At 46.5% G+C, this 27,854-nt stretch overlaps 1 protein-coding gene across 1 annotated transcript; it reads right to left on the bottom strand.

The window, feature by feature from the left end:
- Positions 1-218: 218 nt before the first annotated feature.
- ADGRD2 (adhesion G protein-coupled receptor D2) lies at positions 219-27,171 on the bottom strand. The gene is given in 25 exon segments (XM_085300469.1): positions 219-379; positions 1,193-1,254; positions 4,074-4,132; positions 4,723-4,867; positions 5,260-5,313; positions 5,526-5,567; positions 11,754-11,874; positions 13,615-13,730; positions 14,386-14,519; positions 15,370-15,523; positions 15,713-15,815; positions 16,497-16,600; positions 16,712-16,838; positions 17,994-18,049; positions 18,324-18,429; positions 19,526-19,646; positions 20,269-20,403; positions 21,368-21,479; positions 22,766-23,044; positions 23,535-23,620; positions 24,133-24,231; positions 24,922-25,575; positions 26,315-26,545; positions 26,949-27,012; positions 27,103-27,171. Coding segments are annotated over 25 exon segments (3,366 nt in total). The 5' UTR covers positions 27,151-27,171; the 3' UTR covers positions 219-225.
- Between the last annotated feature and the right edge of the window lie 683 nt (positions 27,172-27,854).

Genomic DNA, 27,854 nt, shown 5'->3' with positions numbered 1-27,854 from the left:
CATGCACATTGCTGTTTTTTAAAAATATAATGCACATTGCTGTTTTTTAAAAATATACTGAGGACTTGCATGAGAAAACAGCTAAACAATCCACATCTTCACACAGCTGCAGCTGAATCACAGATGTGGCTAGTTCAAAATGTTCAGGAGCAGGTAAGGGTTAGTGCATGTGCAGTACACAAGTGCATGTGCCTAGTGTACACCTTGCTGAATGCAACCCCACTCCTACACCTGAAATGCTGCATCACATTCACTCCTGGATGCCACTGTTTCCATCTTGCTCATGCGTCTATTGTGTGAAGGAAACCTCTAATGCTTCTGCATGGCACTGTCTTGAAAACAGTTTAAGCATGCCCTGCTTAGACACATAATGTGGAGGTGTTAAAAAGCATACCCCACTAAATAGGCTGCATCCGTACATAGAATAGCTGATGACTCCCCCAAAGCCAGGCAGGAAAGTCTGGGAAGCAGCAGGGAGCTGATGCTGGCCAGCCTCACTCTAACACTGCAGCAGAGTGGAGGTCTAGGGCTTAGGAGCAATTTTCGCTTTTGAATTCTACCCACCTCTACTGCAACACAGGCCTTTCCAGAAACCTAAACTACAAGCAACTAAAGGCTGCTTTTAGGCTCATAAATACAGCCCTGCTCGAACACCCCACCTTCCCTCCTACAGGAGCAAGTCAGTGCTARCACTCTCCAGTGCTTCTTCAGTTGCTGCTGTTTCAAACTACCCTGTGGCAGCAAGTCTCTGCAAAGAGGGGGGTAGTATGCAGTGAACTGCAGACAGGGAGAGGCAGCAAGAAAGGTGCAGACACACTGGGAGAAACCAGGTAGGTGTTGCGAGGCAAGCACCCTCAGCTGAGCTTGCGGGTGCTCGAGTAACTGCCCCGGGCTGAGCCATGGGTGCTGTGACCGAGAGGCAGCACAGGCTGTGTCACCAGGGCTTCATACATCCCCATGCCTCCTCCTCATCTGCTGCAGCACCACTCAGGGGGACACACGCATCTCAACAGCCTTGCTACGACTGTAGCTGCCAGGGCATTTTGGAAATAATAATAAAAAAAAGYTTTTTAAAATCTGAGGAAAACAAACAAACAAACAAACAAACAAAAAAAAACCCCACACCTGCCCTCCACCCTCCAGTCAGCACTCCATGATGCAACCCAGAGAAGCCATTATCAGCAGTACCAAAAACAAAAGAAAATAGTGTAGGCAAATGTTACCTGAGGATTTGAACGCTGTCAGCTCTACAGCCTGAAAGAGAGGAGAACATTTGTTAACAGAAGCAGGGGTCTGTTTGCCTCACTGCCAGAACCCTCAGTCATGCTCCCCAAGGCTGAACAGGGCTCTTTCTGTCACTGGGCTGCTTCACTACACTCTCCTTCCAAGTGAGCTACTGCAAAGGCAGGGAACCAAAGCCTGCATCCGTGTCCCAGAGAGATGTGATACTTTGGAGAGGTTCCCTGGGAAAAGCTGTGCCTCTCAGGAGGAGTATCCAGCGACAGTGCCCCAGCAGCGAGCTGCAGCTGCACTCAGCATACTCCTGGGACTCCCCCCTCCAGCCCTGGGATGACCTAGTAGGCTAAAAATCACGCTAGAGACCACAGGAAAATCCAGGAAAACAGTACAGTGAACTTCCTCCCCCATGCTGTGGTGGAAAAACCGCACATTAGCCTGTACCACACGCTTAAATGATGGTTAACACTGTGAGGTGCAAAATTCCTGTTTCCAGCCCAAGAGCAGTAAATACCACTAAAAGACATTTTAAAAAGCTGAAACACAAAGAACATCATGCCTGTGTTTGTATCTTCACTCCATCAGTGTTTTGTCATTTAAGTGTTTTCAAATGTTTTTAAGTAGCATCTTCTCTTCATCCAAACTATTGTGCAGCTGCCAGTGACATTCTTAATTCACTGGCTTCTCCAGTGAGTTACATGACTCATTTAGTCAGASAGCAAGAAAAACAGCACTAACTTATATAACTGAAGAGCAGAGAAAGCAGTGTCTCTCCAGCTGAGGGTAGCATCACCCAGTGCACAAGCACACTGCCTGCCTCTGGAGCACAGAGCTCCGGTTCGGATCGAAAGCCCCAGCAGCGCAGGGCTGCTCACCACGGCASGGCTCACATGCATGTGAGGGGAGGACCTGCAAGGGCTGCACTGCTGAAGCCACAAATCTCCATGGGGAAAAAGGCATCTTGCTCTTCCTTCCCCCCCCTCCCACCCCAACAGAGTCACAGGGATCAGCCTTGCCTTTTGAAGGTTGTTGAATACAGGTTAGTTAGAAAGGAAACAAATCCATTCTAAATGAAACGTTTAAGTAGCAAAGATACCAAGAAGTCCTAGGTGACCCTCACATGGAGGAAAGTGGTTTCTATCTTTGCCTGCTAGGAAATACCATGGCCTTGGCATTTAGGAAATCTGCTGCCTCCTATGTTTATACTACCTGCCTTAGAAAACGCRGGCCTCTGGGCTAATCTCTTTAGCCCACGTCTCGTATTTTGTGCCAGGTAGCTTAGCCCTGGTCCCAGTTTACACAGCAAGCACCTGGCTGGCTGAGAAAAGCATCACCTGTAATTCCTGGTAGGTGTTTAGCACAAGGGGAGGAACAGTATTAATCACAACATAAATAACGAGAAATGAAAATAGGGATTTTACTGAGTGGCTTCAGAACGATATGCCAGCTACAGAAGTATTATCTATTGGATAAATAAGAGCTGTCTATGTGACACAGGTTTTCAAAGGATAAATATTAGAGAGGGAGAGAGAGATCCTTCAGTGAGAGCCTCATATGAAAGTAGTCTTAGATTTTATTCTGAGAAAATTACAGCACTTGTATGTCAAGTGCACAAGGACTGATGATCATTTCAATAGTGGGAGATGGAAGTGGTATCAGACTAGTCAAATTTAAATTGTTCCCTGCTTTAGGCCATGCTTTGCTGAGCTTTATATCTGATTCACTTCTGCAGGGGGAGTGAAAYGGCTGGCAGAACAATACAGGGCCTGCCCTCCCTGCACAGATGTAACTCGGCTACAAGAACAGACAACAAGCCCCTGCTGCCCTTTTTTAATTTGCTGTCCCTGGGGGTAGTTTCTAGCCTTGACCTCTACCACCCTCTGTTTGGTGCTTTACTTACTCAAATTCACTATCTCTTTCTGTTCATTTATATCCCCCGCTATAAATCGCCCTGCAAACACACTCCCCTCCTGAAGTGGAGCCGCGAACCTCTGGTGCGGCTGGGARCAAGTCTGCAGCAGAGACATTTCCCCACAGCAGCTCAGAGGTGAGGTCTCTCCTTGGAATTTGGCCAGTTTGGGGACTTCCTCCTGCTCTGTCCCCAGATTACGCAATCTTTTCTTACCCTCTGCTGCCTGCCTCTGGCCCATACCAGCCTGAGATCTCAGGCAACAGACTCCCGAYCCAAGCCCCTGCCACCTTGCCAGAGCCAAGCAGGGGTCACTAGCAAGGAGCTGCTCCTTGCCACCACCCTTGCTCTCCTTATGCTCCTACCAAAAACAATAAATACTTGTGTTGCATCTTCCTTGATTACCCAGAGTGGCAATTAAGGKCATCAAACACCTGAATCTCAAAAGATTTAAACAAGTTAACACACTGCTAATAAAGAGTACATATTTTAATAAATCAGTGCATKCAAGACTTGTATCAAAACCTTTTTTTCCTATTCATTCCAGAAAGGCTGCGTGTCTGGAGTGCTCCTCGGGAAGAGCACATATATGCCGTGCTAACAGACTCTCTCTCAGTCCATTACAAACAGTGAGCAACTTTTGTAACATCCTGGGACAGAGGCATTTATTGTTATCCTCAGTCTGCAAACAGGATGGATGAGTCAGCTTCTGTGATTTGCCTAACATAAAACACTGAGTTTGTGCCAGAGCTGGTAACACTACCAGGTGTCCAGAGTCTCAGYCCTTTGCTGGAGCCATTAGACACCATTTCTACATAAATATGTGTATAATAATATAACATATATATAAACACACACATACATATAAAGTATATAATAAATGTGTATATTGTTGAAGGTGGAAAAAATAGTACAGAACACTACATACCGGTCTCTCTGGTGACATAATTGACGAAATCCCCATTGGAATTTTGGCTCCAAAGTTTCCTAGGGGAGAAGCAGCACAATGAGTGTGGAAGCTAGGGAGTAGATATACTCATGTTTTCCAAGAACTCTTTGCTTTGTGTCCTGTAAGTATCTGAATCAAGGGGACCAACTCTTTCATCTGCACAATTCCAGGTATATCATTGCATCCATAAACTGCTTGGAGCATGTAATACCTTTTTTCCCCTGAAGCTTAATAACTTATTTCCTACTGCCACCTTTGCTTCCCCTTACGTAAAAAATTCATTTTAAGATACCAACATGAACCATCACTCCAAGAGAATGCAGTACTGCACAATACAGTTAGGAGAACCCCTTGCCTGTGCTCAGCCAGCTTGCGGGAATGAGCCTGACCTTTCTGTGATCCATGTRAACATGCTGCCTGCCCTCACTGGGATTCCTTCATGCTTTGTGCCGTATTTGGGGCACCAATCCCAAAGCATTCACACAGCCATTGGCTTGTATCCACCACAGTGTGCAAACGGGTGTGACAGTGCCAATGAATACACACTAAAATTCAAGCTCTTGGGGATATCATTTTATTGTGGTCCCCTCACACAGTCCGGGCCAGTAGCAATGGCAATTCTCTTTACCTTTATTGGTGATGTTCTTCACTGGGGGCTCCTTCTGCACAGGACTTGACAGGGCACTTTCAGCTGCAGAGGGACTCAGCTTCCCCGTCTCCCAGGAGGTTGTGTTTCTTGGACTCGAWAAGTAGTTGATGGGATGAGAGCAATTCTGTCATGGCATAGAAGAAATATAGGATATGGAAAACTGCAATACATGCCTTTCCTAGAACAATGTAAATCCAGGTCCTAATTTGAGGACTGAGTTTATCTGCATTGCTGACACTGAGTCTGACTTCCCCCCCTCCAATTCCAGTAGAAAAGGCTGCTGCCTAATCAGGGTAGATTAACTGCATTTTTCTGCAGGACTGCCAAGATGGTACACAGCCTCTGCCACTCTCCTTGCATAGGATGACTGGGGAGAAAAAAAGAAAGGAAAGAAAAAAAAAAGAAAACTTTATTTCCAATTCCATCCCCTCAAAAGAGTCCAAGCGCTTATCCAAGGCCTCTCGCTAGTGGGCACACAATGAACAAAGGTGAGCAGCAGCACTTCCTTGCACTTACTGTGAACGAGAGCGCTTTCTTCTTGTCCTTCATTCTCTGGATGGCATTCCTCACCTGGAGCACAGCAAGGGCATTAGAGGGGGCTACAGCAGCTCTAATAGCAGGAAATCCTTCAGCAAGTCATGGGGCAAAAGTAAGAGCTGTCCCAGTAACACAGTCAGGGCAATCCTGTCTGTTTCATCTGCCAAAATCCCAGCCACCCCCTTAATTTCTATTAAACTGTTGCTCTGAGGAGTGACCAGACCTCAGCMAGAGGTATTTCTTACCTCACTGTTATAGATTGCATAGACCAGGAATATATACAGGCCCTGAAAATGAGAGAGCACAGGAAGAGTTACCAACGTACAGCTTGCTTGCTGCTACTTCGCACAGGAGTCTGATGACACTAGAATGGGTGAGCACCAGGATAATGGGAAGAGATGTTGGGCCAGGCATGGACAGGGGACAGCTGGGCTGGAAGGACGCTCCTTAAAATCAGACTTGGGACCAGGCTCTACGTGTAGAGTCCAAATGACAGAAGTTCCCTGTCCCACTCCCTCTTCCTTTTCCTCTCTCTCCATTTCACTGCGGCAGCAGTACAGGCTGGGAAGAGAGATGCTCACACAAAAGCTGCTCTGTGCCTTTTCAATGTCCCCGAGAGCATCTCCAGATCTGCCCCTCTGCTCCCCCGCACCTCGAACCTCAAGGCTCTCCTACACTTTCCTTCTTTCACGAAGGCAAAATTCCCCAAGAAACTCCTCCTTTAGACCTCAGAAATTTTACAGGGTTAGTCACAGAGGGCAGCTGAGACCTGGGAAACAGACCGCCCCTCCTGCTGAGGGGGCCGACTCTGAGAAAGTAGGCAGGGGGGCTTTGGCCGGTCTCACGCAGACAAAATGCAGCAGGATGCTATGTGGCTCTTCTGTCCCACATACTGGCAGAGCACAGGGTTTGAACAGCACCCTCCACTCCAAATTTAGCAGGGTATGGATTGAGAAGCTTTGCCCAGTCTAAACCTAGACAAAACTCCCTCCTTGGCACTGGCATACCACAGCTCAGGCAGCGCCAGCTCCGCCGCTCTCCCCCTGCCAGTCCAGAGTTGCATACACACACTGAGCATTAGCAAGCAGCTAAATGCTCCGTCACAACCCAGTGCTAGGTCACAGCTAAATGTTGGGCAGCGTGCACAGCTTGCACTCATGGAAAGCACTTGGGGCACTGCTGTAGTGAGCACCACCTGGAGGCGAGAGCCAGGGGCTAATTACAGCTCCAGACCAACAATTTTGGCTTTAAGGCAGCTCTATCTGGTCCACCAGATTTATGTTATATCTGTGGGGTGTTTGTTATCGCTGCTAGATAAATCAGCTGCAGCAAGAAAAGTAATCCATCTTGTCTTCAATGAGCCTTGCTCTTCATCTGCGAACTCTTGGCAGGCGTAATGGTAGCAATAGCCTGGCGCCGTGCCATGACCTGTCCTTCAGACAGCAATGCTGGTCACTCCTACAGACCAGATTTCTGGTCAGGCTGCCAAGGCAGGTCTTCCTTGAAATAATCATTCTGTATAAAAGTGGGGATGGGGGAGGGAGCGGTGAGGTCAGCAGGGAGGAGAGCAAGGAAGAGGAGGCCCAGCTGCAGAGGCGGGCGGAAGCAGAGCTGCGGTGCAGAGCGGCACTGGAGGAGCCGGCTCCTGCCCGCGCAAAGCGGAGCCCTCTTCCCCRGCAACGCTCTGCCCCTGCAGCTCCTGCTCATGGTGGCACAGGCGTTCAGTGGCAGACGGGCGCCCAGCCAGACCTGTGGCCTGCAGCGAGGCCCAGGGAGCAGGATGCTCCTGCACCGTGGGCAGCCGTGGCCTGCAGCACTCCACACACCCCACCTTGAGGGATGCACCTCCTGCTCACCAGAGGGGAAATCCTGCCTCCTTGGGGAATCGCTGGCACAGGCAGGTCTCAGCCCATCCAAGAAAGGGATTTTTGGAGATGCTGAGACTTGATTCAGCCCCACTCCCCCTGACAGGCCACAAAAGATCCCTGCAAGGACTCAGTGACATCGTGCAGCCCGTGAAGCGAGGGCACAAGCTCACGTTCRGCAGCAAACAACAACTGTTAGAATTACTGAGCACCGTCCTGTGCTCCACTCCATACTATGCAATCCTCCAGGCCTGACCCAGGGGCTGTTGTACAAGTGGGAGATATTTTAAATACCTCAGGGTCTTTGAAAAACAAGTATAAAAATATCCAGCTGGAGGCCCTACCACAGAGAGGAAAATAAAACAAAATCTCTAAAGTGTGAAATTTAGTAAAGAAACACAATTGAAGAGAAGTCGGTTTTGCAGGGGCGATTCTCTCCCCAGGAAGGGAAGCCTCACTGGGCTCAGCAGCTTGGGTAGGTGGCCAAAGCAGCAAAGAACAGGGCAGAGCTGGGGGCGGGGGTGGAGAATGGCTCCTCACCTCAACAACAGCCCACAGGCTGCTACATGCAGCAGTGACTCCAAAAAGCTACTTCATCTCCTACCTCTTCCCCAARGCACAGTTGGTTCATCATTGACAGGGAGCATGGATGATCCTTCATGATTTTAAAGACATGGTTAAGACAGGCTTTAGCCCTGCAGATCACACTCRCGCACTGGGAGCCCGGAGAGCCATAGGCTCCTCCTGCCTCTGACACGGCTTTGTGGACACCGTGGGCACCACCTGTGCTCCACTGGCACCCAGCTGCACCATGCGGGCAATAGCTGAATCAAAGGCAATTAGTCACTATAAGTACATAAAAATAACTTTGTGTGTGTGTGTGTGTGTGTGTGTGTGTGTGTGTGTGTGTGTGTGTGTGTGTGTGTGTGTCAGCAGCTGCCGCACTAGGATTTCAAACAAAGCCCAGTCCCTGCAAGGCCTCTCCAGACAGGACCAATAAGTGATTTCTGTAGGGATGGAGGTGCTGAAGCAGCAGAGTTAGGCAGACTAGGAGCTCTCAGATGAGTCCCAGTCTCCTCCAGTCACACATCGTGTGCTGGGGTAAAAGGAATATTGCGGGGTGGGACCTACAATAAATTTACAGATTTCTTGTCTTTTTAGCTTGGCAGGGCAAGGACTGGTGGGCTTAATCTTGGCTATGCCTTGGCTGTAGCACTGCTAATAAAGGTAACAGTAATAAGCAAAAACAACTTGGTATCCCAAGGAAGCATGGGCAATACCAGAGATGAGTRAGTGGCTTTGAAATACCTGCTCTGAGCCAACCTTGGGACCATCTTTCCACCTCTCCACCTGCTGTAAAACCAGCAGGTTTTTACAGACACTTTTTCTTAACAACAGGCACTGTCACCCAGCATTCAATACTTGGCAAGATGTTGGTGCTCTTACCTCTGAAATCATGAGCTAGAGGTGTTGCTGACTGCTAATTAACCTACAAGTCAGCAGCTGGAGCCACCTCCAGCTCAGCACCACATCATGTTGCTTTTCAGTTACTCAACTGAATTCTTGTGCTGCCTGGCTAGGAGAAGGAGCTGTCATGTTTGGTATCGACGCACAGAGTAGCCTTGAAGACAGACTTCAGTTTCCGCAGATAAACAGAAAGCAGTCAAACAAACAAACAACTATGACAGCAAAACTTTCCTACATAACACTACCACAAAAAAGAAGCATGTTGGCCTTTAAGGAAATTCCAAGGTGATCTATCGAAGTTCGCCCTTGATAGGCCAGCCAGCAAAGGAGTTGAAATGTGATGTTTTTATTGCTGCTTTTTCTCAACTCTGCAGCTTCCCACCAACATCATGGTTTCTCTCCCCTAACCTTCAAATTGACCTGAACTCAGTAATCAAGGAACAGAAGGCAAAAAAGCCCGGAATATTCACAGGCAAACCCTTTACTGCTTGTCCACATAATATCCAGGGCTCCTCTGCTGAGCTTTAGCAAAACATTATCAAAAATATTAGCAGTCACCGAAATGGAGAGCTAGTCATGGGACTTCCCTTGCCAAGGCCAGACTGAAGAGAGAAGAGCAGTTCTGAGCATTACCGCAAACCAGCTCTCCAGAGAACTACTCAAACCCAAGATCCTCAGCAGGACCTGTCCTGTGCGCAATGACATACATGTTTGTGTTTTTACAGCCTAAACACTGATGCAAGGCAAGAGACCCTGCAGCGGTAGAAAGATAGCCAGGACAGTGCAGGGAAGTTGTGCTCTGATCTGCTTCTCTCTGTTGATGTTGATGGAGTTCACTTGAGCTGAGGAATGATTTTGCTGTCAAAGTGATGATGCTGGTGCTATTCTCAGCCTTGTTCATCTAGCACCTCACCCCTTCATAGCAGAGAGTCTGGATTCCTYTCCGGTGCAATACCCTAAGTTGGCATGAGAAAGCAAGAAAAACTGATGCTACATTTAATTACAGTTARGACAGGTCTCTTGCCACTCTTCTGATATGCTTAATAGCAGAAGTATGAAGTAGCCCTTGCCTGGCCTTGGAACTTCCCCATCAGAGAGCTGTCGGATGTGCGTGAGCAGCACCCTGCAACTGGACCAGYGCCAGCCACAGGCAGAACATGACTTTGAGCAATCACCCATCTTGTGCACATGGCCTGCATTTCAGCCCTTGAAAAGCAGGGCCAGTGTTAGGCTGAAACCTGCCAAGCATGCCAGAGCGAAGTGCTGTGGCCTTTCCTGTTCTGCAACCGAAAGCTATAGCATGGAGCATTTCCCATTGTATCCAAAGGGAAAAGGGATCTGGGGTTCAAGAGATCTTTGAATCCCAAAGGTCTGGAGGGTAGTAACCAGCTGGTCTCTTGACTTGAATCCCCAGAGTAGAATTTGTCCTCAAGCTTTGTGCAAGAGATTCTGTAAAAAACAACAAGGAATACCCAGTGCAAAGGGACAGTACTGACTGCATGGGTAAAGCCAGATGTTATTTGCATTAGAATGGTCTTAACACTGGGGTTGAACCGAGTCCGTGGTGCCTCCCCTCTGGCTGGCTCCCTGCTGCCAGTACCTCTCTGCAGAAAATTCCCCGGTCCGCCTTGGGACAGCTCACTCCCCTGCAGATGTCAGGAGCAGTGGTGTTCAGTGCTTCTCTAGCTCCATCTACAGCTACTTTCTCTCGAGGTTTGGAAAGTTTTTCCCAACTAGGCTGATGCTTTGAATCACAGGTGGCAAGCACATGTTTTGCAACGTCATCAAGTCCTGATGACTTTTTGCCACTGTGTGTCCCTGAGTTCCAGATCTCCTGGGGTTCTGGGACCAGTCCTAACTCAGTATAGGACTGAGTGAGCCTGGCTGCTGTAACTAATATAATTTGCTTTGCTCTCTTAACCACATACAAGCTGGTTTTAAGTTTTAAACTCTTCTGAAGAAACCACTAAACTTGGAAGCAAATAGTATAGCTCTACACATCGGGGTTACCTTCTATCCTATAGCAATTCGTTATTAATATCACCATATTAATAAYCATGACTGTGAACTATGCTAGCATTCAGGAGTTACAGCCATAGTTCCAGAAGCCCTTGAGACAAGCAAATAACCTTAAAAATGTGGCCAGAGGTAGAATGAAGAGGCAGAAGGAGATGGCATTACTCAGTCAAGGCCCTGCAGGTCAGAGTTAGAGATAGCACACACACATTTCTAGACTCTGAGTGGATGACTCTGATCACTAGTCCATATTTCAATCTGTTCTGTTTAACATTCCTATATTCTCATCAGATACTAGTGCAGCTCTCACTGGGCACCTGTGAGAATCCCTGGATCAGCTGCATGTTCCCAGAWAATATGGATTTTAGCGGTAAAGATTTTCACTCCTTAATTCTTAGTAATTCTTCTCTYGTGTCCCTGCAATAAAGTTGACCTACAGGCAAAGTGAAGGTGGTTCTGCCTACACATTTTTRGGTCACAATATCTACGTACGTCTGAATGTAAAACACACGAAAAACATTCATCTTAGAACAAACATAATTCAAGTAGCTATCATAGTATTGCTGGAAGTGACCTTTGGGAAACTTTCCCTGAAGAGCCCTATTCTGATATTGAYGCTGGCACACATGGCCCATCCCTACCCTGCAGGAATCAGACTTTATTTCACTGATAAAAACAGCAACTGGAATGTCAGCCTCAGAGCTTCACTAGAATGGACAATTACCAGTAGTTAATTATCTGGTAAATGACCAAATCAAAGCCCTATGGAAGATCCCTAGAAGCACATCAGTTTAGAAAGGCCATTTCAAAGCCACATTAATTTCAGAAAAAGTATGAAAAACAAGATGTAAACTGGAAAATTGTGACACCAGTGAGATACTCCAGAGACACATGTTTAAAGGGCATTAGATAAACACGGTGCCCAGATTGTATTTCATACTTTGGGACTATGAACTTCAATTCCTCACAGAAGACAGCACAACAGCTTGGGAAAGTTGGGCTTGGCTCTGGAGATCACTAATACTCTTGAATATCAGGATAGGTAAGTTACACTGAAGGAAGTCACAAGAAATTGCAGACAACTGCTTGGCCATCATGTGATGATCCATGCAGTACAGGACTCACCTGGAGGGAGTTCAGCACAATGAAGACATAGGCCCAGATGATGCTGAGGTGGACAAGGACTCCACATACCCATGTCAGCCCCAGCACAGGCAGCAGCACCAAGATGGGTTTGGCTGTGGCCCTGTCAGGAAAAGGAGCTCAGAGTTACTTGGGAGCATTTCAAAGACAAAACAGTGTGCACCAGCGTAGGGCTCAGCACTCCACTGGCATCTGCCTCCCAGCCACCAGCTCTCCATAGGGGTCTCTGCTGTGCCAGGGGGTCCTTGAGCTCAGTATGCCCTGGCAGAGTGCTCAAGCATCCTTCCTTGCTCTGCGAACAGTGCCCAGGGTCTCACTGTGAGCTGGTGGGGGACCTCCTCCTGGTTACAGAGCAGGTGAGTGGATCTGCAATGGAAAAGGCACCAAAGGTTTGAGAGCCCTCTGACCTGTATTTTGCGATCTAGAAGAAAGCCTTCCTTGTCTCCATGCTGGAGACAGCTCTACTCCTACAATAAGTGCCTATCAGATGATTTGGCAGGCAAGAGGCATCCAACGATAGTAGCTGTGGAATGAATTTCTTTGTGAACAAAATCCCCTTCTAGCTAAGTTAGAGGAGAAAAAACAAACAATTCATCTCCCAGCCCCCAGCATGCAAGCCCAGCTCTTTATTTATCATTGAAAGTTAGCAAGAAGGGAGCTCTTTGACGTCATTAGCCATGAGAAAATAGCTAGTCTTCCCCAAACTGCTGCTACAGGGAGGGCTTCTGTATTTGTTTTATTAGCATGTGGATGTCACCCTGCCCTCCAGCACTGCCCTATCTTTGTGCTTCTGTAAATTTGGGAAAATCTATTTATGAAACAGGGGAACAATGCGTGTCTAGCAGGGGTGCCCGGCGCCAGCTAACAACAATAAAGGTTCACAGAGGATGATAAAATAATGATTCAAGCAGCAGTTTTTTTAGAGGTCTCTCCATATTGACTGATTATAGAAGTCCACACTGCCTCTCCTTCCCCATGTATATAATCCTCACCAGGGCTACTTTCAATCCATCAAGTCCTAAACATATATAGAAAATGCTTTTTATTGGGGCAAATAGCTAAAAAAATCTTGCACTCTGTACAAGTGCCCTTCTGAGGGGCACACACAAGTGCTAAGGAAGGGATGTGTGTGAAATGCATTTAGTTACAACCCTTTTGAACTGCAAACTGGAACGTTTTACAGAGAAGTGGAGATGACCCACTTCTGTGGCCCTACTCTGAATAAAAGTCCATGGAAATTGGGTACCAGATGCCCCTAGATTCCCTAAAATATAAACCTAGACAGGTGAAATGGCAGTTTAGAATGTTTTACAAAATGCCTATGTTTCTGTCAACAAGCTRCTTAGCAGCTCTGGGATCCAATGTTACCAAAGCAGCACACTACTTGGCAGTGGACTCTGCAGTGCCATCTGCATTCTCACATACACTAACATCACTGGAGACAGTAAAACTGCTCTCAAACCGGCTATTCCTCAAACCATATTGCTGCTCCTGATGATATCAATGGGCCCAGTTTAGCTCAGATTTTCACAGGCACTGCCAATGGTTTCCAGCCCCGACACATTTAGAATTAGGAGTGTGAGTGTAGATACAGGAGTCCAGCTCTAGGTTCCTACAGTAGAAAGGTTGGACTTCCCATTGGTATACTCTTTAGAGCGGAGAGACTATTTTTGGATGATGCACAGTTACCCTGGAGGGAATGATCCTTTCTGGTCTGATTCTCTGAGCTCATAGTCTTTCACTATGTCCTCAAGGCAAAGATTCTTATCTCAGCTATTAGTAGTTCCACAACTTCATAACCAGATCAGCCACTGCAATGGAGATCAGCCACTTCCCTACTCACCATATTTGCATTCCAATCTGCCTCTCCAGGCTGCTACTGGGTGTCAGCATCTTTGACCTCCTGCGAGCACTGGACACAGTCACCATCACCACCCGGAAAAGCACAAATGTATTTACCTGTCAGAAAAGAGCCATTGGATCCCATAAGTATCTGTAACCTTAACTCTGGTGTAGAGTCCTTTCTGCTGTGAACTCAATGAGCTACCATCTTGTAATACAGCAAATTTGCAGGATTTGGGGAGATATATCAATCCTGAGAATGCAGTAAATAAAATACTTTGCAGGGTTATCCACACAAGTATCAAATCTAYAAAATTTATCCCCAAACCTCTCCTGCAGAATATCTTCTTTTTCAAGTAGATAAATAGACAAAGTCTGCTCTATTCCCCTTCAACATTTCACCTCCTTCTGCTGTTTTGTTGCTGTACAGTGATGCTGATCCTACTTAAAGGACAGGTGTTCTCATATTAAAACCAGACCTTTAACTGAGTCAATGTCACAGTCAACATGCACATTCATTTCCATTCCTAATTAACAGGCAGCAAAAGAACTGGTCAGTAAAGTTTTCTTAAAGCACTTTTCCTACCAAAAAAACTGCTTTGGTTAAACAGATTTCTTGTGCTGTGAAAATACATATAAGGCATTACACAAATTCTCTAAGAACAGCAGGCACAAACAACTCTGCAAGCAAACACCTCAGCTACAGAACTACTGATACTGCTGTTTCTGTGATGTTTTCCTAAAATCAGAAATTAAGAAGTCATACACTTACTGCCAGGATGAAGAGGACAGGCCCCACAAAGGCCCAGATGACATCAGTCTGAACATTCAGCCAGCAGTGGTTGTCTGCCACATACTTGTTAAAGGAAGTTGTAAGGGTCACACCCACAATAACAACTGGGAGGCCTGCAGAAAACAAAAACACATCACCGCCACAACACCACCAAATTAAAACCCCGGAAAAACAGGAACAACCAGCGCAGGTCACCTGTGCCCTAGGTGATTGTTTCATACCACCATGACCAAGATATGCACCAGCATGAGCCAATATAGTTCCTTAAGTTGCATGAGCAACATCAATTTGCTGCAGCTGAAATCTGTCCCATCTCTACAATAAGACCAAATTTACACGCTGTCAACATCATTCTCTTATGTACAAAGCATTCCAAATCCTGACCAAAGCAATTTACTCCTCAGACTGCTTTTTTTTTTTTTTTTTTTTTTTTTTAAGAAAACAGACAAATACGTAGAACAATGCAAAATATCTGAACTAGTTGTCAATGTCCAACTAGGTATGTGTTCTGCATGGAGTACCGACCTAAGGATGCTTCTCTTCGATACAAAACTCAGCTTATTCAAATGAATTCTATGTCCCTGAAGGACTCATTCAGAATAGAGGGTGCTTACACAGGAACATACTTATATTTAACCACTGTCAGACAGTAGTAATACTCTCCAAGAATAAGAACTTACAATAATCTTCCTCCCTCATTTCTTTACACTGAACAAAAATTGGTTTTAGAAAAGTAACAAAAATGGGTTTTGAGCTTGTATTCTAAGTCTGGCAATTTGACACGTAATAATAAAAAGTCTCTAAAGAACAGAGTCACCCAGCTTTCAAACTGAATCAAAACAAGCATTTGTGTGACTCAGAATCACTACTGAGGAAATTTCTCCTAYTGAAATTCTGAAATTTTGCTAGAGAAAAAGTTGACTTTTTTTTTTGAATGCCCAATACAGAAGAGTCTGTAGGTACCCCAGCCTGTCACATAGTAGAACTTCATTCTCTTGTCTTCACTCATATTGACTGCCACGACTTTGCTCCACAGAAGAAGCCCCTCTACCAGCATCCATGAAAAGGCTGCCATGAAGAAGAGATGGAGGAAGGCAGTAACAATGAAACACACCACCTGGAAAGAAGAGAAATTGTGTGCTGTTTCAGGAAGAGGAGTCCTTTCAGAACTTCTGGGTACATGAGATCAGGAAGGGGAGAGCAACCTGCAAACTATGCTGCAGAATGTGCATATAGAGTATCTACAACAACGTTTCAGCAGAACTTGTCCTGCTGGGTAAAAGAGGATACTTTCTAGTGAGCTTACCTGATTGGTCTTGGCCAACTCACTGAACATGAGCAGTGCTTCTGCTGCTGCTAATGCAAAGATCAAGTTCTTATGCACAGTTGTTCGTTCACTCTTGGGAACACTGCAGAGGGAGACAGGAAAGCCTCAGCTGCAGGCTAACAAAAGGGTGCACACGTTCTTGTTAGTCCTTGCTGGGCTGTTCAGATCTCTTTTGATGACCTGCAATCTTTCCACTACTCACTGCCAAGATGACGATTCAAAAAGCCAAGGAACTGCCCCGGTGTGCAAGCGCTTGGTGCTAGTGAAGGGCCCAGTATGGTTGTTCAGGCCCTGGCCAGTGCTTAAAGAAATGGGCGGTGAGGCAGACGTGGAGGGAGTCACTGCCATGTTCCCAAGGCAGACCTCTGTGCTTGCTAAGCTGTACAGAAGGGTTTGCAATTGCAGAAGTGGTCCTTGCTCCATTTATTTTATAAAAATGAACTCTAATAGAGATGCCATTATGGGAAATATTATTCCTCATTCATAACAATCCTTCCATAGGCAGTCAGGTATGTGCACAGCTCAGGAGCATCTCCACAAAAACAAGTGCTGCATCCCCTCATGTCCTCTCCAGTTAATGACAATCACTCCCTTCCTTGCCCTCTGTCCCCGTGGATCAGCTCTCCAGCCTCCTCCTGTCCACCTATGTAACCTTAGGTTTGAAATGGCTGATGCTTATAAATGATATCTTATTTGCACATTCAGTYTGAAGCAACAAACAAAAAGATACAGAGAAGGTTACAAGTGTCTGAACTTTTCTTACCCAACAACCAAGAATAAAACGAAGGTAACAATCAAGGCACAGAAAGAAACTCCACATCCAATAAAAGTCAAGGTCTGCAGCATGAGCTCCTCCTTGACAGTCCTCTGCTCCAAATATGAGGCAACAAAAGGCACAAAAGACACAAATTAACCACATGGCTGCTCATAGTTCTTGCATCTGCCCCACAGATCAGCAGAGAAAGGCTGTTCACTTACCTGTACCTCATACACCTGCAGCAACACTGCAAAGTTTGTGGTGTGGTTGCAAAAACAAGCTGTGGAATCTGGGAGAGACGTCACCACTGAGCAGCCAGCTGTGGACCACATCCCACCAGCATCTGGGCTAACATGCAGCAAGAAACAAAGAAAATACATAGAAATTACCACTTGCTTTAACAGAAAKCCAAGGTGTTAAGGAAATTTCATTTTCCCAGAAGAAGTAGAGTTGAAGTGAGGAAGAAGAAAATATCAGAGACAAGTCTCTATATGAACTTCCCTTTGGTTGGTCCTGCATCTCAGCAGATTTGCCTCATCTGTCATGCATACACAAGAAAATAGGTCTAGTGTCAATGTCAAAATGTTAGTATCAGTTAAACAAAACAAAAAAACCCATGGTTTAGCCATCATTGTTTTATATGGAACTCAGCAACTGCATGGCTTTGGGAAGAGCTTCTTTTATAGCACATGCACTGAGAGTATCATTCAGGTGGGACTGGGCCAGACAGGGACAATCCTCTGATCAGCTGGCCTGTCCTCTGCCCTGTACATTCACTGAAACATGACTTCTGTTTCTCAAGCACAGTCTCCAGACAAGCAGCTGCTCTTCACTGCCTTGGAAGCAAGCAAAGCTCCAAATGCAAGCTCCCTCTGTAGAGGGAGGCTCCCTCTGCCACAACACCGGGCCAGCTCTGTCCTCACTAGGCAGCACTGCCTCTTTCAGCCTTCCCCAGAGCCTAGGGAAGATCAAACCTGAATCAGTTAGTGGAACTTGTTTACGCAGCAATCACCTGCTCCAAAGCCATCTTCTTCCCCCRTTCCCCAAACTGATCCATGTCTGTTAAAAGATTATGACTTTAAGGAGTTTAGTGTACTCAAATGACATAATTACAAATTCATATCAGTCCCACTGCTCTTACCACAGTGAAATTCAGCAAAAATACATCTCAGTGTCAAGCAGCATTTATGAGGCACTGGAGTCCTGYCTGTCTTTTGTGCCATAACTCTTAGCCCAACCCTTCTTTGTTGAAGACAACAATCATAATTAACTAAGGCTTTCCATTTCATTTGTACATGCTTCAATAAAGGTTATGTGCTTGTGAATGACTTTTCCAAAGAAAATCTTCCCAGAAGAGCTTTACTTCAACAGAGGATGTCAGAATACAAAGCATACAAAGAATCAGAGATCACTACTCTTCTTCTTTTATTTATATTGTTATTTTTGGTTTTGAAGTAGAAATAAAAGTTCACTAATCTGAGGACTTAAACTGAGACAAGGCACCTGAGGCTGAAGTTCCAGAAGGCACAGATGGGCCCCACCAGCTTATCAGGCAGGTCCTGCAGGCAGAGATGGAAAAGAGGCATATTACTAGTTGTACACATATTTTATTCAGAGACTTGGTATAGCCCACTCACTGAGCTGCGGTGTAACAGAGCATGGCCCACCAGCACCAGACAAACACCTTCTCCGGCCTGGGACACCCGCAACTTCAAGAGGTCTGGCAGCCTCGAGTAGAGGTTCAGCACAGCCTGCTGGGACAGACTGTGCAATGTCAGCCTCACTCCTGGCCAGGGAATGCAGCAGTAAAACACAGCCTCTCTGCCAGAGTACCTTCGTGTGGTGTTGCAGGTGGTAGTGTACAGATGTGCTAATCTCCTCATAGTCGCTCAGCAGAGCGGATGAAATGACAGCAGTGCCCACTGTACTGCTCAGGTACCTGCAACGGAAAGCATGCTGCTCACTGACACAAGGACTACAAGACGAGACTGAGAAGGATAGTATTGCCAATAAAAGGGGGAAAGGCCTCAAAGCTGAACAAAGCCAGACTTTGCCCAGAGCAACTGATGCCAAGCTCTCTGAGCCAAGTGAACACTCCACCACAGGGCTTACCCTGCTTCACACCAGCTGTGAAGCTGTATTACCACGGCATAACTAATTTCATGATAGACTCATACAATTACAGAATTTGCTCATCTCTTCTCTGTTCTGTTAGAGAACACCCTATATGTCACTGACAGACAGATAACATGGGATACGTGCTCAGAGAACATGATCTCACTTTATACAGACTGGTAGAGAGGTCCAGAGCCACCTTGAATGCTTCAGTGCCACCAGCAAAGGGCCTGGGCACAGGGCAAAAAATACTTCAGCTCACCTAGCAAGTAGAAAGCACAAACACTTCCCTTGACAGCTACACCAGGCGACTGTGCAAATGAGGCACTAGAGCATCCTAAGTGGTCAGCAACTGAGCAGCACAATGGCTGAGCCAAAGGTCTGCATGTGAAGGACTGGCGCGTACGTTTGGATGCATGGACTGCCATCCCCACCTAGTGTTCAGAGGGCTCCCTAGAGAAAAACAGCTCTGTGCCTCCTGTTCCTTTTTGGAAACCACTTTTCATGGCACCCCAGCTCTAGCAGTTTCTGTCTCTAGTTTTGCCCCAGTTAGAGGGGGCATACAGCACTCCTCTCAGCTTCAGTCCTTGAATCACACTGAGCAGAGCAGATTCTCCTTAAGGTTATCAAAGCCATGTAGAAGGGACACTGCAGTGCATCACAGTACACAGGCAGCTCTACAACACAGCTCAGGCCAAGATGACTCCTCAGCCCATTTCCATTGTCCTGTCACCATACACATCCTGGAGAAAGTGGGGGACAAGGATAAATGGAACAGGATGGGGCAGGGCAGAGGTGCTCCATGGCACCTCTCAGGGACTCAAGAGGGGTTTCAAAATGAGTTCTCTTGTGCTACTAAGCAAGTGGCCAGCCCTGGGGTAAGGAAGGGGTTTCTTGAACATTCTGACAAATTCACTCACTTCTGTCCTCCATCAGAGGCAGCTACATCCTGGAAGACGGCATTGYTGCCAGTGCCGGACAGGCAGCGCTGGAGGGAGCCATAGCCAAACCACATGCTTTTCACAATGACTCTGTTGAGACCTAGACAGAGAGAGCATTGTGGGACAGGTGTCAGCATGCAGAGCGGGACATACATCCCTGGGCAGCTCATTTAGCTGCAACACTGCCCTAATCTGGGATGTGTGATACAGGGTGCAGCTGCCACACACACACCCAGTGCCCTTCACCAGCCTCAGTCCAGTCTGTTTGCAGACAGGCCCAGGAGCCATGGCGGAGATCAGGACAAGAGGGAGAGGGAGCAGGCAGGATGGCCTGTGAAACAGGGTGGATGTCCCTGTTCACAAGAGCCAGGCACCCTCCCTGCATCCTCACACATGCTGGACAGCCCTCAGCATAAGCTGTTAMAGTGCTATGAACAGTCCCCAGCCCCCTTCTCCAGAGACGCTGGGAAGGGCAGTGGTAGGTATGCACTGAGCCTACCACGCGTCAGGCTCCAAGCTGCGCCTGTAGAAAGGTTGTAGATAACCATCTCCCCACAGCTCATCTCCCTTCARCCAAGGGTACCCTCTCCCCATAGTCCTACAGGCTGCTTGCAGGCAGGGTAAAGAGACTTTCTGCTGTTGTAAGGATGCTGCAGAAAAGCTCCCCTGTCCAAAGCATCAGGTGGATACATCCCAGGGATACATGGACATCATCACCCTACCTTTAGCTTTCAGTCTTTGTATTTCTTCTGTGGGAACTTCAATAAGGTCATGTCCGTCTCTCTCAGGGCTGTGGATCAGGTACACATCACTGCTCAGCTCCTGCTTGCTCAGCTCCAGCTTTCTGACCTCCATTCCTGTGCAGGATGAAAGGGCAAAAATGGCATGGATCTGAAGCACAGTTCAGCCTTTCTCCAGAGCTACTGTTACAGCAAAATACTAGAAGAACCTTATACCCCTGGTCAAGACTCACGTCATCAGCAAATCCTTCTGAGCTCAAACCATGTGCATCTGGGCGCAGTTGGTCTCTTCGGCCCATAGGTTTCTTACAATCCCTTTTTACCCACTTGTTTTACAACAGAGCAGCCTGATTCCTGTTCTTACAGATGAAAGACTGCAGAAGTGGACTGAGTAGAGGAATGCAACAGAAGTTGCATTCTTTTTAATACAGAAGTAACTGATGCCTAGTAGGTATGTAAGAGATGCCATGTACTGAACATGGAGGAGCTGGGATCAGTCCAGTCCTGAGCCACTGTCAGAGTTGGCTGCAGCCCTATCATGCAGTGGGCCCAGGAACACCCAGGAGCACAGTTCAGTTCCTGAACTGAAAGGTGAGTTGGAGACGTGCCTCCCATACTACAACTCTTCTTCATGAAGGAAATGGGGAGATGGTCGTAAAGCTTAGCATGAGATGAGCTGCAGGAGAGGTGCTGGAAGTAGACTAGAAACTAGATCAGGTGACTAAACTGGGTCCCTAAGTGATGCCCTGATCCAGCTCTGCTGCTCACCAGTGCTTGGCCTCTTATCAGAACCAGCCTGGAMAACCACCAGCCCAGAAGTGCAGCCCAGTCCAGCACTCCACAACACAGCCACAGCAGCTCTGCTGGACAGGAGAAAGCCACAACTCCCAGCCAGCCCCTCAAGACCTCCTGATGATTGGAAGTCTGATGCTGGACTAATGTTCCTGCAGTCCTTGCTTCCCTGCCAGGCCTTGTCTCAGGGAACTGGGTGCTGCAGAAGATGCCAGTTGCATAGCTCAGTGCAGCGAGTTCCCACAGGCCAAGGGTGCCGTGCTCTCCTGCCTTGTCTGTTCACACTCACCCACGTTTCCATGCTGGATTGTAATCTTTGTCCTTCCTGCAGTCAGCAGCAGGGCCAAGTTTGACACCACTCTGTCAGAGATCTCTACAACAGCCATAGGCCCTCTGATAACCTAGAAACACATAGAGAATAATGGAAATCAATACCTGTACTGTCAGCTTACACTTCTCACAATGCACAAAAGACTTCTTAAAGACTTGGTCCTTGGCAGAAAGAGAAGAGGGAGGGATGGAAAGCTTTTACTTTTCTTTTCTTTATAAAGAAAAAAGGAGCATTCCCAGTCCTTCAGCACTAGATAAGACACTGAAAATGAGAAATTTGCTGGGCTTTATAAAAAGCCACTGAAACAAGCACACAAATAAATAAAAATAATTGATTTTGCAGACCTGATTTTTGCAAACCTGCAGAAAAACCATCCTCTCTTCCTGGAAAAGGTTTCACCTAGAAATAGACTCCACCCCTGGAAGTGTAATAGGTGCCTGTCCCAATTACTTGTGGTCCTGAATATGTTGTGCAGCACAAGTATTGCTCCTGTATGCAACACAGCCATGAAAAACTCCTGGTAACAAAACTCGGATCCATCCTCTCCATCAGCAGATATATCTCCTCCACCAGCTAAACTAAATCAAAACTGGTATTATGCTCTATCAAGAAACTATGAGTAATCGTGGCAACAGAGACCCACTCTAAGTGATGAGGTAAGCTCTGAGCTATTCGGTATCCTTTCTTCTCTGGAGGTCCCTGGCTCCGTTCCTGGAGCGCTGGCCAGGCCAAGCACTGTCACACTTTCCCCAGAGACAGGTGGAGAGAGCAGATCATACAGCAGACATGAAAGATTTACGTGAGAAGGGAAAATTAASCCAGTGGAGAAAATTCTAACATGGAGTGAAATGATGGATATACCTCACACAAAGCCTGACACTGTTTTAAACAGTTTGGGAGCTGATGATGGACAACTTGACAGCCCACCCACAGAAAATGCAACAAACTTTGTAAATAGAGGGCACTGCCCTGCCAAGGACAGTGAGAGCAAGGAATCCACAAAGTGTGTGTAATCCTGTAAATCCAGGCTGGCAAAGTAGGGAAGATTGAAGAGAACTGAGGCAACCACAGGAGGGTTTTATAAGGAACTGACTGCACTTGTTTGCAGAAGAACTTGTTTACACCTCCAACAAATGATGCAACACTAAGGCAGCTAGCCCTTCTCTGAACTGGCAAAGAAGTTCAATGCCCATGCTTGCTGCATTTTCACAAGCTCAAGAATACACCCAGGAAGGCTGCACAAGACCAAGGACAGGCCCTCAACTTGCGGTTGTACAGCAGGCCAACGAACTGCATGCACAACAGGATGAACAGATATGGCACACAGCTTTCCAGACCTTTGGTGTCATGCATCACCTGGCTGACTGATAACCATGTTTCAATATTGTGCTCTTCCAGGATTAATCCAGTCACTTCCACACAGTATCGGCCCAACTGCTCCAACATCTCTGACTCTTTTCCATCCTGGACTTCCACATCAGAAACTTGCTTTAGTAACTGAAGCACTCCAAGGAGGTCAGATGACTCCACGGGTGTCTCTCCTTCCCTCAGGACAGATGCCAGGACATCAAGAGCATCAAGGGCAACGGAGAGGTTCATGTCTGGGACATCACTTGTGAATATGTTCTCAGGAATCTGCAACGGGAAAGGTATTTTAGTTCATTGCAGAGCCCTGATTCTGCCTGATTGTCAGTTATGCAGTACACTAGGGACCCTAGCTAACACACTGCATGCCCTCTTCTGCCTAGCCAACCAGGCATATCTTAGAGAAAGAAGGTCTGCCTTAACATTTTGAACTGTCTTGTCCAAGCCCCTCAACCCTGGCAACAAGAGCCACACTGTGCTTGCTCGATCACACCATTGAGAATTTGCTTGACCAGTCCCCAAGCCTGTACAATAGGCTGTGTCAAAACCAGTCATTCACAGATATCAGAAACTAGACCCACAGGTGACAGCTGCATGGCTCACTCTCTCTGACAGCAGCTCAGAAGAGGCTCGAGACATAACTTCACGCAAACTGACCTTCTCAAGCACCAGCTAGATGCCAGTAAGTCCACCCCAACTGCTCCTACCTACTCCCAGTGCCCTGGAGAACAGTCACCATGGCTGGGCCTGCAGGACTCACCACAGTCCTATCTGCAAGCATGTTCACATGGGAGACAAGTGAATGGCTGGATTCCAGCTGAATTTTTTTCAGCTGCAAATAGGAATCTGAGAATAAAACAAAAGTGTAAGCATTGCTGTGGTGTCTAGCAGCATGGTTAACATATATGACACTTGAAGTCTAGGGAATGGTCCCTCAGATGCTGGGTAAGTTAGGAGGTCAGTCAGGACAAGGAGATTTCACAAACAGCTTATTTTCAGTGCAAGACTCCATTTGGAGAAACCCTTCTAACCCTAATGAAGGGTCTAACCCTTCATTTCTGTCTCCTCCCCATGTCCTCCCATCCAACAAGTTCGGAAATGCTTGGATTTGGTGGCACTCTGCAGCATTATATCCAAGAACCCTGTAGCATGCACAAGCACTGCATAACTGCAGAGTTAACAAAATAGCCTGTCAGAGAGCATAGAAGTGAAGTCAAGTCACTGCTACAGCACATTTTACATGCAATCCCCCCCCACAGCAGACATTAGACCTCCCTGGTGCTGGCCCTGATCCTAGCTAGGACCTCCAGGAGTGAATGCCATGGAAGTAATGAACAAATAAATAACAGATGATATACCCTTTCTGTAGCAACAGATAAAAGGCAAGGACTGCAAACAAGACATGTAACTGAATCCACTGCTGCCAACTTCAAAAACTCGGCATTCCTCAACAGGCCCTGTGGAAACACACACAAACAGAAGTCCCAAGATTCCCCAGAGACATGCCATCCCCAAGCAGGTATCCCGTTTCCTGCAAGCAATACACAAACTGTTGAAAACAAAAGCTGAAAATCATTCCTGAAGCAGCCTCACAGCCCAGTCAGAGCAGAGCAGGGACAGGTCAGAAATTGCTTCCAACAGGTCTGGTAAATACTCTTCAGGAAGAGCTCAGTGGAGGTGACAAAGCCAGGCCTCGAGTTCAARTTTTGATCCAAAAATTATCAAGCAAATCTAGCTGAGACAGAAACCCTTCTCTAAGTAGTGTGTAAAAGCACTATGTGTGCAATATCAAGGATCAGCATCACTGAAAAGCAAGCCCTTTCTCCAGGTAGAAGAGGAAAAGTGTAATTTGCCATGACTATCTTTGCTAGAGTTATTTTGCATCAAAAAGCAGTGGACAATGGTCACTGCAGGGGTCTTCAATGAGCAGTGGTTTAGTTCTGACTATGATTTTAACCATGATTGGGAAATTGCCCAGCCCAGCTCTGAATCTGCTTGTGTTTTCCTTCCCAAAAGTAGTGTGTCGCTCCCCAAACTGCATAGAACTCCCTTCCTAAGGATTGCTTCCCAGACCTCCAGGATGCTCTGCCTTCTGCTGACCTCCCAATGCATAAGGAAGAGGGAAAAAGAGGAGGAACAGGACTTACCTGGGCAAAGAAACTGTGCAGTCACTTCCTGAACGGTGCTTTCAATCTCCAGAGCGTTTGAGCTCCACCCAAAAACAAGGTCTTGTTCTACCACAAGGCATGACCGAACTCTCTCAATCTGCTCCATACTGAGGACTTTTTGCCAGATGTGCAAGTCAGTGATGTTCCCACTGAAAGACTCTTTCTCCCTGAAGGTGCCCCCCAGGGAATCTTGATCCTGCCCTATTATGAAAGTCCCTTGGCCATAGATGGCTTGGGGGGCAGACAGCCCCACAGCACACAAACCACTGGCAGATGCCCTCCTTTTACCATCAGCATAAATGGCCCAGGTCCCATTTTCCTGCTGCCAGGTTACACAGAAGTGATGCCAGTGCCCATCAGCACGGAACACGGGCAGATATGGGGAATGGTGCCCATGGACAATGAGAGCAAATCGAACAAAGCCTTCCTCGTCGACAAAGCCACGGAGCTGGAACTCATTAATAAAAGCTGGCACAGCATATGAAAAGATGGTAGCAATCTCCTCGGTCCTGGTGTCCCACTGGAGGTGGGCGCAGGCTGTGACAGCAGGCAGCGCTGGGAAGTCAGAAAGCACCTTCACATATTTTGTGTCTGTTTTGTCTCCAAACACCAGGACTGGTACAATGTGGTCCTCTGGAAGAGGAGAAAATTTCAGCTAGAGTGGAAGACAATGCCCAGGCCAAAGCCTGCTTACCTTCCACTGCGATATAATCATTGCTTTTGTTTGCCCCTTACCCAAGCTAAGATCCCATGGCCTCATCACACAAGGACACCCTGTATGCATGCAGCAGAGCTTCAGTTTCCCCTGTGCCTGAAGGGGATAGGGAAGGTGGGCAAGCTGGCACCATGTGTTTCCAGCAAGTGCAACTTCCAGAAACTTATGTTTCTAGCAAATAGGATGGCAAACAAGGACTCTGGAAGGAACAGCACATTCCCATGCATCCTATCCTATGGTCACCAAAAGCAGAGTCAAATAAGACCTCTGAGGCATCTGCCATGCAAAAAGCCCATTCTCCTGGTCCTGTGTCTGACACCTTTGCTCTGCAGGACCTGCAGGTTACAATGGCTGCGGGTGAGCAAAGCCAGATGAGCTTTAGAGGGAGATAGAGCAGGAGGACAGAGCAGAGGAGATACCTTTACAACCTCCTTTCATTGCAATACGTTAAAGAAAAATCTTGACAGTGGTCAGGCAGCTGTTGTGCTGTGATCACTGTCAGTCATGCTGCTAATCCTAGGTTGTAACTRGAGGTCCTAGGCATTACTGTAGTGGCAATAAGAAAAGGTGCAACATTTCCAGCCAGATTAACTTTCTGGTATGAAAAAGATCRAGCAGCGGACGTGTCTCCAGTAGCCCAAGCCCACTTATACTCACGTCTCCRTTTCGGTTTGGGTGAGACACCATTCATATCATTTAACCAGACAGAATCCTTGATGTGATGAGACTGCAGCAGTTTGCTAAAGGAAGCTTGCTCACTGTCTCTGGGTTCAAAAAGCAGCTGAGCAAAGCGCTGCTCACAGTATCTCTCTGCATGCCACCAGTCCAAAGGGGTGGCCACATATTCATACATGTGTCTTAAGGTCTCAATCGTGACAGGAGCAAAATCTAAAGAAAGACACACACAAGCTAGAGCGTGCAATTCAGGAAGCAACATCCATCCTGCACATTGCCATACATTTCTCTCTCTTCCCCCTCCCCATTTCCCAGTTCCTGTAAGTTTCTGCATTCGCAAGTGCAATTTGCTAGCACAAAATTATCTTTTTTTTTTTTTGCAGTTACAGTGGCATGAAGGCTAGCAACCGGACAGTACTTACCTGATTTTCAGGCAGTAATCTCATAGTTAGCCAATCAAATACTTAGCTATAGAAATATGATTTTAGCCACAAAAACAGAGGATCAGAAAAATTTTCTTTACCTGTGTTTCTGCAGCTATATACTTTATGCATTTTTTCTCTATGCTGAGTATTGTTTATAAAAAACATACAGAAGTGCTGATAAGAACACTAACCAGTAAAAGTTTGATTCTTGGCAACGGCTGCAAAGGCTAACAGACTCCTAGACAGACTACCAACCTGTAAGAAAGGATTGTTGCAATAACATCAATATAAAACATTCATATTGTATTAACTATTCCAATTATTAAAATCTCTGTAAAAACTCACCAGAAAGCTGAAGAACCAAGATTCCGGCCTCAAGTCTCTTCTAAACATGCTGACCAACTGGGAAGCTTTCTCCCTTTGCTAGAATAAAGGAAGAATTACCAGAAATGCACTGCAGAGATGGAAGCATCCTGCAGAAAGCTAGTTCTCAGAGGAACACTTCTTCGCTTAGGAAGTCTTGTACCAAAAATGAGAAAACAACTCTGAAATATCTGTTCAGTATAGTATGCTATCAAAATACTGCTCTACTCTTCTTAAGGAACCAAGGGTTCTACTTTAACATTTGTTTCCAGGATACAGGATAATTTATCATAAATCATATACGGAAGTGTAATATGAATACACAGACAGGCAAGTTAGTAGAGCCTCTTTATCTGTATCAGCCGATTATAATCATTTTTAAAAAAGCCATCATAAGTTACATTATTAAGCAGCATCAAATCATAGAAAGTTTTTTTCATTTTTTTTAAAGTCCACAGGACTATAGCGCCAATATAGATCCTGCTGATCAGTAAATCTAGCCTCCTTCCACCAGTCGGTGCCTTTTAATTCAAGTCACCACAACAGAGTGATCTGGAAAAGCTGTTGAACTTCACTGCTCCAATCATCAGCCCCCTCAGCACCACTTCTGCAGCACTAACAGCACCCAGTTGAGGGAAATACTGCATATAGGGTGGTATAAAATCTAGCCAGGTAACAGCACTGGTATTATAAAGTCACTGATATGGATATCTAAAGATAAAAACATGGGAATT

This window comes from Rhea americana, unplaced genomic scaffold (genome assembly GCF_003343005.1).
Source record: "Rhea americana isolate MKP2758 unplaced genomic scaffold, rheAme1 scaffold_164, whole genome shotgun sequence".
NCBI classification, from domain to species: domain Eukaryota; kingdom Metazoa; phylum Chordata; class Aves; order Rheiformes; family Rheidae; genus Rhea; species Rhea americana.
This window is presented reverse-complemented; position numbering and strand designations above follow the sequence as displayed.